The 13,459-nt window shown below is 35.9% G+C and overlaps 3 protein-coding genes across 4 annotated transcripts; 1 reads left to right on the forward strand and 2 right to left on the reverse strand.

The window, feature by feature from the left end:
- Positions 1-1,809: 1,809 nt before the first annotated feature.
- Positions 1,810-4,547, reverse strand: LOC104707367 (plant UBX domain-containing protein 10). The gene is made up of 4 exons (XM_010423701.3): positions 3,530-4,547; positions 2,912-3,082; positions 2,618-2,821; positions 1,810-2,188 (listed from the first exon to the last, which is right to left on the reverse strand). The coding sequence occupies exons 1-4, from the start codon at positions 4,409-4,411 to the stop codon at positions 1,961-1,963; spliced, it is 1,485 nt and encodes a 494-aa protein (XP_010422003.1). The 5' UTR covers positions 4,412-4,547; the 3' UTR covers positions 1,810-1,960.
- Positions 4,548-4,678: 131 nt separating this feature from the next.
- On the forward strand, positions 4,679-6,412 carry LOC104707368 (BTB/POZ domain-containing protein At3g05675-like). 2 transcript variants are annotated; one of them, XM_010423702.3, is made up of 2 exons: positions 4,679-4,768; positions 5,133-6,412. In XM_010423702.3, exon 2 carries the CDS (start codon positions 5,151-5,153, stop codon positions 6,006-6,008), a length of 858 nt encoding a protein of 285 aa, XP_010422004.1. In that variant the 5' UTR covers positions 4,679-4,768; positions 5,133-5,150; the 3' UTR covers positions 6,009-6,412. The 2 variants fall into 2 exon arrangements, with proteins under 2 accessions (XP_010422004.1, XP_087316543.1); XM_087460417.1 differs by lacking the exon at positions 4,679-4,768 and adding an exon at positions 4,819-5,000.
- Positions 6,413-7,482: 1,070 nt separating this feature from the next.
- LOC104707370 (uncharacterized) lies at positions 7,483-8,143 on the reverse strand. The gene has a single exon (XM_019228514.2). The coding sequence runs from the start codon at positions 7,996-7,998 to the stop codon at positions 7,753-7,755; it is 246 nt and encodes an 81-aa protein (XP_019084059.1). The 5' UTR covers positions 7,999-8,143; the 3' UTR covers positions 7,483-7,752.
- Between the last annotated feature and the right edge of the window lie 5,316 nt (positions 8,144-13,459).

A 13,459-nucleotide genomic window follows, 5' to 3' on the forward strand; every position in this document is an offset into this window, starting at 1 on the left:
CCTTAGCAAGAACATATAAAGCCATCTGATCTATTTGTAAACTCATCTTTCAAGCACTTGCTTATGGTTTGTGGCGAAAAAAGGGAACTCTCAGCATCATTCATCGATCATCAAACCAACCACTCTTACTGTTAAGGAAATACATTATTTATCTTCTTATTATTTTGGTAAAAGGTTAAATTCTATACTAACTAGGTAATATCCCGCGCATATGCGCGGGTTGTTGTATTAGTTATGTTAATTTATTTTAGTTTATGTAATAATCATAAAACTATGAGAATTTTCTGAGAGTATTTTTTTAATAAAGTTTTTTAATAAAATTTTGGAAATGGAATATCAAACTTTTTTTAATATAGAAAATCATTAAACATTAAAATTTTTGAATTGAATAAACATTATAATGATATTTATATAATTATATTTTGAATCACAAGAACTAAATATAATAATGAGTATACAAAAAAAATGTATCACAAATTTTTTGGAGGTGAGAGATAGTTAAAAAATTTGATTTAATAATTCTACTATAATAGTTTATTTTGTTAAAACATTGCATACTTTAAAAATATATATATATATATATATATATATATATATACATGAATGAAGATGATTTCTTTAGCTTGATTCCCCCCCTCCCCCATTAGGCTTTGATAGAAATTAGTATCGTTGAACCTGCATTGATAATTATTTTTTACAGTCACCAAAATTTTATTACACATATGTAATTGAAAATTAAAATAATAAGAAGACAAAGAATGAAGGAAGAAATGCATAAAAACAAAGAACTAAAATTGAACAAAATATAAGATAAATCTAACAAAATACATAATCACACTTTTATGTATGAGTTTTGAACCCATACAAGAACATAAACAAAACAAAGAAATTATTTAAAATTTGAGATATAGTGGATGATGATGTGAGAATGGTTATTTATAGGATTTCAAAAGATGAAAGTTATATTTATAATTATAATTTATAGTGTGTTTGAATGAAAATGAATGGAAAAATAGTCGATTCATAATTAATATAATTTCAGTTACAATTTAGTAGTAAAATATAGATTTAAAGTATAGATTAATGTACATTATTACATTTTTATTTAATTGTAAATAAATATTAATTAAAAAAAAATGCTAGATGGACCAATAAAGAGAGAGTGAAACCTTACTTTTATATATATGATTTTCTGTTTTGTGATAGCCGTTACAGAGAAAACAAAAAAAAGGCAGAAAGACCGAAACCTACAACTACAAGAAGAAACACCAACTCTTATTATTTATCTTTTTATCTCCAAGATCCTATAATATGAGATCTGGAATGACATAATAGAGTTGATAAAATCGGAGGATGCTAAGAGAATGGAGCATCGGACGTGGACGTGGCTAACATCATATGTTAACAGCAAAAACAAAGTCGATCTTCTTCACATTTTGGGGATTAGAACTTAGAAGCTGAACCAGGATGGTGGAGAGTTAATACGGTACTGATGTTGTCAGTTGTCAGTTGTGCAAATTGGAGAGTGGAGTTCAATCTGAAGACTTTGGATCCTATATGTGTGTCGGCAACGACATTTGCAACTTTTATGTACGACAAAGCGTGACTAGTTTTTTTTTTTTTTTTTCCGTATCACACATTTGTTTTTAAACAAGAGTAAACATAGTAGACGGAGTACTACTCTATATGGTATAACGATACCTAAAACATGTTTTTGAAATGTTTAAGATAATGCATATATATACACATCTTATATTGTCTGAATTGAAGTAGTCATAAGAAATAAATATTTCAGCATTGTGATGCAACTTCTGAATATATGTGTGTATATAATTATATGTAATATCTCTTCGGTCCAATGTATCATCCAAAGCAACAAACTTAAGATCTCAATAGAGAATAATCTGAAAAGTTAACGAGAGGGCTAAAGGAGAAAAAAAAAACAGAAGAATCAGCAGTTTTAGTTGATCTCGATGAAGAGACTTGCCTGAGGATGCAGACCTGCGTCTTTTAGTGACATTGACTCTTTGTCTCTTCCATAAACAGTCCTTGGGAAGTTAGTGATTAAGCTGTACTCTTCTGTGTTCAAGACTCCAAGTGAATCAACATAGTCGTACAATGTCTGGATCTTGGTTTCGCTTTCAAACCTCCTTCCTTTCCGTTCTCCATTCGGGAACCGTACCAAAACCTACACATTTCAGGACAAACAAAACGGTTCAGGAATAGAATATATAAGACCGTTTAAAAATATTCTCATAACCCAAAAGTCAAAAGAACGCAAGCGTTTGATGAAGTTGAGAATCAACCATAGAACCTAATCTTCAAAGAGGCCCTAACATTTTTAACCGTACTTACAAGCTAAACTTCAGGTCTCAGGGTAAGATAAATCCGTAAATCAGACTGTACCGTATATTCTCATTGCCCCAAGTCAAAACGCAAATTTTCAGACGTGTGATCAAAGAGAAGCAACTACAGAACCAAAGTCTTAAAGAGGCACCAAGTTCTATCTCTCTCACAAATGAATGTCAATAAAGATAATTGATGTTTTTTGCATAGACTACGAAAACGTGTGAGAAACGAAGAAGTAGTAAATGCTCAAGGAAGAAGGAGAGCCTACTTGTGTAACTTCAGGGCCTTTCTCAGGTTCATCTCCAAGAGCAAGTGCTTTCTCTTGTCTCATTCTCACTCTAGCAGCTTCTCTCTCTGCAGCTTCGCGTTCTGCTCTCTCCTGAGCCTCTTCTTCTTCTTTGAGTTTCTTTGCTGCCTCAGCAGCTTCCCTCTCTAAACGCTCTGCCTCTTCCTGTCTCTGTCGCTCCCTTGCCTTTTTACCAGCATGAAAAATGCCACAAATTTAGAACAACAGACTAATCATAACATCTCCAGGTGGACCTACAATTAAAGGGAAACATACTTGATCGGCTTCAAGAGCGGCCTGGTATGCAGCATCTTGTTCCTCTCTTAGACGCAGATTGGTTCTTCTTTCCTCTGCCTCAACCCTAGCAGTTACAAGAGTAGGTGAACTATCTTCTACAACTCTCTGGAGTATAGCAAGCATTTCTTCTGGTGATTTTGGTCCCTCAACCTGTCACAAGCAAACAGAACAACGAACACAATAGATTTAATAACTACGTCCGCTGCCACACAACAAATTAACTAACTAAACTCATAAAAGCTGGAGAGAATTTTACACCAAATATAAGACATGACGGCCCACAGATTAAAGCAGCATGAAAACAACTATCTCTACTACTACACTGAAAAAAAGCAGGGGTTCAATTTAAATGCAAGACATGTCGGGTCACAGATGAAAGCAGAATCAAACAACTATTTTTTTCCCCTTTACTACTAATCACTTCAAGAACAAGGTAGTAGAATGGGTTCATGTCCAATGCAGTTCCCTAAGACGACTAATAATTTAATTACCGGATTCATAACCAAGTCTACTTCAATCACATTCTTTTAGCTACATAAGCCAATCAATGAAGAGCAATCCAAGAGTGACCACACAATCTATGACTGTTTTTTATACCTGTTGAAGAAGAGCAATTCTCTGGTTAGCAGCAGGCATAACCACAGCGCAAAACGGGAACCTCGAAGCCTTCAAGCTATTACTCATCTTAAATCCTTCACTAGATCGAATACTACCACCCCACGAAACAAAATTCTCATTAACAAACGCTACAACTGCTTCACTACAAAGCGTCCCATTGCAAAACACAGGTGTATCAGGATGATCAGGAGAATGCAAGTAAACAAACAATAGCTTAAAAGAGGTCCTAGACCGCTGAAGCGCATCCATAAACCCTTCCGATACGAAATCAATCTTAAAAGCATTGTTACTCCCAAAATCTCTATCAAACAAAGCAACGAACTCCATAGCTTCACGAGCAGCAGAAGAAACCGAAACAAGCCTAGCCGACGATGAATCAGACGCACCACCGCCTCTCCCTGATCTAAACCCTAACAAACCAAACGAATACGATAAAACACCACCAGCAGCCCAAATCCCTAACCCGATCGCTCCAGAAACTAACCCTAAGCTGCCGGAAACAATCGAAATCGGCAAAGTGATAATCCTCCACGCAACTCCAGGACCTCGATTACCTCCTCCGTCTCCGTCACCATCACCACCACGCATCATAACAAGCTCTGTATCGTCAACGATCCCGCGAGGTTGTTGATTATAATCACCAGGAGTCGTCATAGAGTCGTCAGGAAACACGGCGGCGTCGTCGCGATCATGGAAGGAGGAAGACGAAGCGCCACCGCGATGATCAGAAGAAGACGTGAAGGTGGAGATAGCGAGTTCTAGGTCCCAATCATGAGCTTGAAGGATCTCAGTACACAAATCAGGATCTTGAAGACCTGTAACCATTTGGAAGTAAGTTAATTTGTCGACTGTATCAGCCATTCTCACACAAAAAAACCACCACACACGCTTTTGGATCGTCTCTTCTACTTCTTCTTCTCTCACTTTCTCTCTTTATCTCTCTAGAATCTAGAATATTGTGTTCTCTTTAGTAACAAAATTGGTTGATCTATTCAATGACGATGAGATTGACTGTAAATTACAGAAAAACCCTTTCTGCTACACGACGGCGTTTTAGTATAAACCAAATTCGAACCGGTTCAGTTAAACCAGTCTTGGTTAAAGTTTCAATCTTTCTTCTTCGTTTTTATTCAAAGCGTTCTTTGTATAATAATCCTCCATTGTTGTTTAACTTAAAAAGGAAGATTTTTTTTTTTTTTTTTTTTTTGTGGGAAAAAGGTGAGTTCTTTGATTGTTTTTTTCCCCCTTAAATCTATATTCTCTGATTTATATGCTGTGTTTTTTTTTTAAAAAATTACTCTGTAAAAATGTGATTAGATTTAACAAAAAAAAAAGAGATAATTAATGCTATGTACTATTTAGGGTTCTTCATTTGCTTTCAGATTTTGGGGGTTTAATGTTCTTAGGGTTTTGATGTGTAGAGCTTGTTGTTTAATCTGTTACGGATTTGGTAATTGTGTTTCTTGTTTGTTTATTGTTTCAATGATTTAGAGATGTTGTTTATAGAAAAGTTTAGGCCTTTGAATCCTATTTAGGATTATTGATTATACTTGTACATCTGTTTCTTGATTCGAATTCGCAGTTAAACATCGAAAAAGAAATGCAAGAAGCTGCAAGTGATGTATCTCTTGATACCAAGAATGTCTTCTCTTCAGCTCTCCGTTTCGCTATGTCCATTGATACACTAAAGAACTCTCCTGAGCTTGTTGATGAGCTCAAAACCTCAGCTCAAGAACAAGTGGAGTTCATGTTATCCGAAGACGAAGAGGTACGGTTACTGATTTCTGAAGAGGATGTGAAATCGGTTGTAAGATTAGGCATCTCGAATGTTATATCGATGTTGTTGGATAGGTTATCGTCCTTGCTTATATGTCTTCCTGTTCCTGAGTGTCCTGAGTTTGGTGTGCTTAAGACACTCTATGATATCGAGTGGCTATGCAAAGTGTTGCCGAGGATGGAGTTGATGAAAGATCTTGTCTTTAAGTGGGCTGATGTATCTAGTGAGATTCTTATGATTGCTCAGAACTGTAAGTTAGATTCTCAGATATTGGGTGTGAAAGTGAAGCTAGTTGAGGTTACAGGGAAGATTTTAGAAGCGGTCGGTTATGGTATTGTGATTGTTCCTTCTAAAAGCCGGACTTGTCTTCTAAAGATATGGTTGCCTTTCATAAGGCGACTAAAGACTTTGGTTGATGCAGAGGGAAATAAGTCAGAATGCAGAATGGATGAAGATCTTTGCGAATTCATAGAAGGATCGATGGTGTCTTTGGTTTTGACACTGCCTTCGAATGACCAAGCAGAGGTTTTTGGGGAATGGATGAGAGGGATTGGGTTGGAAGGTGTCAAGTTTCCGGATTTGAGTGAAGCTTTTGAGGTTTGGTGTTATAGAAGTAAGTCTGCAAAGAGAAGGTTGTTGGAAAAATGTGATAGACTTGCAAGTGAGACTCTGGATCTTTGATTGTAATATATCAATTTCGTTCGGGAAACAGGAAATGCAGAAAATGTAACTGATCAATTCGAAGTTCCAAGCTTTTCTACTCCCTCAAGCTGTTCTGTGTATTTCCAAAGGTGGAATGAAGATGGATAGTAGCTTTGTTCAATTCACAATGATCTCAAGCATGGTAGCCCGATAATCTCAAGCATGGTAGCCCGATAATCTCAAGCGTATACTCTGAGAGAAGGAATCCAAGTGACCTGAATCTTCATGTATCTCACATTTGTAATCTTGTTTCATCTCCCTTGAATAGCTTGCTGCTCATTGTAATTCTGAATTGTATTGGAAGTGACAGAAAGCTACTGACTCTTGTAACTTTAACTTTGAGCCTGGTTTAAGATATATACTGTGTCGTCTGGTTAAGCTAATATGTAAACAACTTTGGAAGAACGACAAAACCGTAGGTTATATATATAAGATGAATGAGTTTCTAAGCGATTGAGAAAGATAATCAGTCTGGCCTAAGAAGATTAAGCATTGTACATTTTTCTTCTTGCTTTGGTTTGAACATACAATACGAGCAACGTAAATCAATATTGCAATAATATAAACCCAAACGAGGTTAGGAAGGAGAAGAGCATAAGCATAAGTATGGACCCAATCAAGATTTTTTTTTTTGCAGAAGAAAACATGATTTATGCTTTTCCAATAAATAAACTAAAGGAAGCTGAATGAATAATTGGATACTTCTTTTTCAAAAGCTAGCACCTCCTTGCACATGCTTGCACTTTGTTGAGAACACAAAAAGAGAATACCTTATCAACCTCCTTATATCAGGTTTTCTTTAACACAACCTCAAAGCTCAAGGAGATAGATTGAGCTCATTGGTAAGCTATATGACAGAATCATACATAAACACAAAACACTTTCAGAAACTTTTAGATGATCATCATCCCAAAAATGCAGCTTCACTAAAACTTGTCACGTAGAGAGAGAGAGCTAGCGGAGGGAAATCACAAGAAGAAAACCTAATGTTGTCCTCAGAGTCAATTAATTGTGCTTCAACATAGCAACTTCAAATTGCTTTAGCAATTGGAACGATGAGTGTAAAACCTCATTGCAACTCATCATAGGACTAAATAAGCAAGACTATACCCATGTGAACCCATCTACGTTACCCTACAAAGCAATGCTTGTTTTTGCAATAAGAAAGACTTCTCAAAAACAACGAAATCGGAAAACAAACTGCATTCTTTGTATCAAAACGTTGACGTTAGATCCAATGTAAGGACTAAAGATTGTGATACACTCCCAAAAGTAATCAAAGGAACAAATGTCAATCCTTACAAACACATGACCTGAAGAAGAAACAAGAGACAATCAACCAAGCAAGCTTATGATTAATCACACAATCAGATCATCAACCAAGTTTGAATCTTTGTACCTCTGGTTCTTAACGATGAAAAATCTACAAAATCAATCCAAAAAAAACATCAAATTCAAAAGCAAAGCATATATATAAATAAAACTTCACAAATCACAACCAAATCCGTATCAAACACGGGTCAGGGTTACACATAAACATATGAAGGGAGAGAGTAACACAATCAAACACCAAATCTGGCATATACAATCAAAAGTTCTGATCTTTTCCAAAGTATCATACATCGGAGACACATTCCTACAAGACCCACATCGCCGATTAATAGAAACCCCCCAAAAAATAAAAAAGGATTACCCGAAGAATCAAGAAGGAGAGAGAGAGAGGCTAAACGATGTCGTCTGGGTGAGTAGCGGCGGAGAGAGCAAGGGGACGGTTGTGAGACTCTTCGCCTTCGTCGTCATCATCAGAGGTAGAAAGATTAACGCAGGAGCAACGCTCGAGGGAGGCGAAGAAGGCGGATATAACGGTGGTGCTGACCCAGCTCGCGGCTTGATCGAGCTTTTCAAGGGAAGCCGTGCTCAGATTCGAGGCGGCGGAGGCTGTGGAATTGATGCTGCTGCTGTTATCCATAGCTGGCTTCTCTCTCGATTCGATTGGAATCTCAATAAGATCAAAGATCGTGTTTTGAGGGATTTTGAATCGCAGGAGGAAACGAATTTGGGGATTTTTTTTTTTGACGATGCGCGTGTGTAGAATATGTATTTGCGATTGAGATGTGACTAGCGGATAAATTTGTATAAATGGGTATATGAAACAAAAAGCGCATCTGGTGTAGTGGTATCATAGTACCCTCCCACGGTTTGATTCCCTGGATGCCCAAACTTTGATTTGATTTTTTACTTTAGGGAAAATAAAATGACTTGTACTTGTATGCGACATCATCGACATTTTTAATAAATGTCATTGGTATTTATCTTAAATGTCACATATACTAGGTTCAAGACCGGCACGTACAGAATTATTTTTGCATAATATTTTAAAATATATAATTGTTAAGCGATCAAATCCATATAATATGTCTGATTGCAACGTTCAAACTTTTTTTGATCCGAAAAAAAACTCCATTCCTCGTAATTCAAATGAGTAAATAGTATGTCCACATATGTTCTGTTTGAATTATTGTTCCCACAATTCTCGTCCCCGTATTTTGTCGTACATGAATTTACCCACACAAAATTCCCATAACCTGATTATTATGGAATTTATTTGAATGATTTTCTAAAATATAATAGATCTGTTGTTTAATCTTTTTTTCTTTTTAATATGTAAATTAAGTCAGTTTGGCAACATGGATATTTGGTATGATTTTTTTTAATCCTTAAATGTATTCCCCAATTAATAGTATAGATTTCCTTCAATTATTGAATGAAATATTCCTTAGTTAGACTAATGACAATTTAATGTAAATAATATAGTAAGAGAAGGGCAAATTATAAAATGGGATATAAAGCGTGATTATTTTATGGGGGATTTGCAAAAATACCCTTTTTTCTATGTCACTTTTTAAAAATACCCATTCATGTTGGTCATTTTCAAAAATACTCTTTTTTATGAATAAAATCACTAAAAACTAAACCCTAAACTCCAAATACTAAACCCTAACCCCTCAAAAATATATCCTCAATGTAAAATAAGAACCCGAACCTAAAAAAAAATTCTAAAAATTAATTTAACACATTGAAATTATGTAAAAGAGAGTAAAAATGAAAATGTTCAATAAAAAAATATTTTTGAAAAGGGGTATCCCAAAAAGGGTATTTTTAACAAATTCTCATATTTTATATAGGAGATACCAGAAGGTATTTTATTAAGTAGAATTCTATTAATTTGGACATTATTAGTTTTTAAGTAATATATGTATCCATAATTGATGGAGAAATAAAATTACAAAATTGTTTAGTGAGGGGAAAGATTGTAATTGGTCATTAGATCCCTTATATAATTGGTTTTAGTTACGGTATTGTATCAATGGATTTTATAAATTTTAATTGGTCATTAGATCCCTATATATATCAGCTATTGGTATAATATTATTACTTGTTTTCATTTTTATTGGACTGGATTTTCTAAATTTTAAGATTTCTGTAAAAGCACTATAACTACATATTTATAAATAATGTTTAACTACATAGTTATCCAATTTAAATTATATATTCATGTCATTTCAATTGGTGATCATTTGTTTTTTTTGGACAAATATAGTTATTGTTTTTAGCAAAAAAAATAAAAATTGAGCCAGTTTCAAATGATCTTCGATTTTTTCATCATTAGAGCTTATAAAATTATTAGAAAGATAACATTATTTATATTTCTGAAGATATGATTTTAAATATATATTTTTTACATCTCATAATATATTTATATTATTATATTACAATACATAGTGAAATTAATTTAATTTTGAAAATATGTAAGGGATAATATTTATCAAATTTTTAATAATATTTACTAATTTTAGAATTTATAGTAGCAAAATATTGTGTATATAAATAAATTGAATAACAATGACAATTAATATATATATATATATATAGCAGTGACAGTTTTATGTAATTTTATGGAATATTAAGGGTAAACAATAAATTGGGTACGGAGCTATCTGGCGACGACACATCAACTTTTTCTCCAGAATGCTTCTCTTTTAATATATAGGGGATTTTTAAAAAGGTTTGGGCTTTATCAATTAACATGGATAATCTATATGGATTTTTTTGTTGAGATTTGAATTCTTGATTAAATCCTGCAACAATAAAAAAACTTTGTGGAAAGAGATTCAAAGTGTAGAAGAAGAAAGTGAAGAAGCTGTCGGAGTCAACAACAAAGAAAGGAGCAAGGTCAACATAAGGAGATGTGGGGCGTGTTGTGTTTTGTAATAATGACTAATGGGCTGTAGACTGTAGACCCAAAGAGAAAATGTGCTTGGCGAGTTTGTAATGTTTAAGTGTTATGGTAGTATAAGGAATAGTGGTGTGGCTTTTGTATGAACCTAGAACTAGAAGTATGGTCTAGTCTAAGTACAAGTTTGCAAGTGTCTAGTAGAAGTGAGAACTATGATAAATAATGTGTGTGTGTGAGATGTTGTAATGTTATGGAAGTTAATACAATGTAGTTTCATGAGTAAAACGTTTATTGTTCTTTTCAGTCTGGTGTTCGAATTACGAAAATAGAACTGAGCAAAAAGAATCATGAGAGAATGAACTAGAAAGAATAGAATACTTAGATTGGATCATTCCAATTGTAGGTTACAAGCCATATATAGATACTACTTCAGCATATAACCATTACAAGAACATTAAGAGAAAAAGGGACATAAATTGGACTTGTCTGCAGAGCACCTAAGGTGAGAGAGACTTGTAATCCTTGTTTGACTGGTTGAGTTCGTCAACCAAGGTAACATGTGACTCCTCTCTGAGATATTCTGCAACTCTCATCATCTAGATCCTTCTTCTCCAATGTGTCTTGATATCATTAGGGCCTCTGCTTCTCCATTCTCTTATACGGACCATAGCCCATTAGTGATGACTTGTACGGACATTCGTACGGACACTTGACCATTCGTCATTTGATCTCACATCCTCCTTACCTTGATCAATACTCCCTCTCAAGTTTAGCCGAAGATAATGGCTAAACTTGGAGTTTCGTGTAGTATCACCTCATTAAAAACCTTAATATAGAAAATCTTGTAGGACAAAAATATATCAAGGGAAAAAGAGTGTGATCCTCACGGAGAGAGGACTTGCGATCAAGGACGAGTAAGGTCAACAAGTCCACCCATAAATGTGTGAGCAGACCTTGTGACTTGCAGCCTTAGTGAAGATATCAACTAGTTGATCTTCACTTGGGGTGTAGCAGGGAAGAGTTACTCCTTCTTCGATCTTTTCTCTGACTTTATGGCAATCTAGCTCAATGTGTTTGGTTCTTTCGTGAAACACTGAGTTGGTTGCAATGTGAATTGTGGCTTGGTTGTCGCAGTGCATAAGAATAGGTGTAGATGATTCAATGCCTAATTATTTGAGGAGCGCCTTAAGCCAGGTAAGCTCTGTAGTTAGCTTCCTCATGGCTTTGTATACGAACTCAGCGCTTGACATTGATACAACTTTCTGCTTCTTTGTCTTCCATGTGACCAGGTTACCTCCAATGAAAGTACAATAGCTAGTTGTTGATCTTCTCTCCGTTCGATCACCGTCCCAATCAGCATCATAATATCCTACGAGTTTGGTGCTTGAGTTCTTCCCCATCCAAATACCTTGGCCAGGGCTTCCTTTGAGATAATGAAGTATCCTCTCCACAATACTCCAATGGTATGTTGTTGGTGCTTTCACGTGTTGACTTGCCTGATTCCCCGCATAACAAATGTCAGGTTGAGTAAGCGTTAGATATATCAGCTTACCTACAAGTCTCCTATAGCGAGAGGGATTCTCATATAGAGGTTCCATCCTCTCCCCCTTTCGTTCGGCCTGGTATCCATCCGGGAGTGGCGTGTCTACTGGTTTTGCTTCTAGCTTTCCTGTCTCACTCAATTAGTCAAGTGTGTACTTCCTCTGAGATAGAAACATTCCCTCTGGAGAGCGACACACTTCAATCCCAAGGAAGTACTTAAGCTCCCCTAGATCTTTTATGCCAAAAAATGAATTGAGAAATATTTTAACTTCTTGAATACCTTCGGTGTTGTCCCCTGATATGATTAAGTCATCAACATAAATGAGGACAACCACTATACCTTTCGCATTTTGGAGAGTAGACAGGGTATTATCAGCATGTGACCTCTTGAATCTATGACTTATGAGTGTGGAGCTCAATTTGTGGTACCAAGCTCTTGGTGATTGTTTGAGACCATATATAGCTATTCTTAATCTCAACACTTTCCCAGGTGTGATTGAATCCTCAAGACCAGGTGGTGTTGTCATGTAGACTTCCTCTTTAAGCTCTGCTTGTAAGAACGTATTCTTCACATCCATCTGCCATAACTCCCAAGAAAAGTTAGTAGCCAATGAAAGCACAACCATTATCATATGAAGTTTGGTAACCAGAGCAAACGTGTCTTTGTAATCCTCTCCATAGGTTTATGTGAAGCCGCGAGCTACTAGTTGAGCTTTGTATCGTTCTATGTCCCCATTACTTAGATATTTTATGGTGAATACCCATTTGGAGCTCATAGCTCTCTTTCCTAGTGGGAGGTTTGCTTCATCCCATGTCTGATTACGCTTCATAGCTCCAACTTCATCATCCACTGCATAGCCAATCTTTGCTTTCCTTCGCCTCTTCATAGATTCTTTGAATGTCTTGTTCATCTATTTTCCCTAAGAATGCTTGATGTTCTACAGGTAAGAGAGCAAGAGAGAAAACAGCTTGAATCGGATGAGCTATGGCTTGGTTGTTGTAGTAAAATTGTTTGTCTCTCCATGTAGATGGATGAGGTCTCGTACGAGCACTACGCCTCAATGGTTGGTGAGTTGTTTCAACCTCCTCTACACTTCTAGAAGAGTCGTCGTTGTCTCCCCCTCGGACTCACTAATCGTTGTTTCAGTTGGAGCTGCAGGTGCATTAGCTCCGAATTTTCACTCGTATGATCAGGTGAGGTTTCCTCAAGGTTTACAATAGCTATGTCTGTGTCTCGTTGTATCGGTGGTGATGTCTCAAGTGTGGGTGAAGAACCAAGGTGATCAAGAGAAACTTGAGGCTAGCAGATAGATCAGTTGGTGTTGCCAAGTTTTTCAAGTCAATCCAATCTCTCTAATCAAAGTAGCCTTGGTTTTCAATAAACTTGACATCATGTGATACAAACATGCGATTGTTGATAGGATCAAAGAATTTGTACCCCTTTTGTGTGGTTGAGTAGCCGAGAAACTTACACTTGGTGCTCTTAGCATCTAGCTTGTTTCGAAGTTCTCCTGGTACTAGCACAAAGCAAACACAACCGAATACTTTTAGATGATCAGTGGATGGTCTTACTTTGTTCAATACCTCGAATGGTGATACATCTTCTACGACTTTTGTTGGGATCATATTGATTAAATAGCACGCTGTCATC

This window comes from Camelina sativa, chromosome 8 (assembly GCF_030686135.1).
Source record: "Camelina sativa cultivar CO46 ecotype springtype chromosome 8, ASM3068613v1".
NCBI classification, from domain to species: Eukaryota; Viridiplantae; Streptophyta; class Magnoliopsida; order Brassicales; family Brassicaceae; genus Camelina; species Camelina sativa.

Bases quoted from the DNA above. Each gene is read 5' to 3' on its own strand.
- LOC104707367 (XM_010423701.3), bottom strand. From the start codon at position 4,411: ATGGCTGATACAGTCGACAAATTAACTTACTTCCAAATGGTTACAGGT. The intron at 2,822-2,911 runs GTATGTTTCCCT...GCTGGTAAAAAG, and splicing joins CCGCTCTTGAAGCCGATCAA to GCAAGGGAGCGACAGAGACA. The intron at 2,189-2,617 runs GTAGGCTCTCCT...TGAAATGTGTAG, and splicing joins AAGGCCCTGAAGTTACACAA to GTTTTGGTACGGTTCCCGAA.
- LOC104707368 (XM_010423702.3), top strand. From the start codon at position 5,151: ATGCAAGAAGCTGCAAGTGATGTATCTCTTGATACCAAGAATGTCTTC.
- LOC104707370 (XM_019228514.2), bottom strand. From the start codon at position 7,998: ATGGATAACAGCAGCAGCATCAATTCCACAGCCTCCGCCGCCTCGAAT.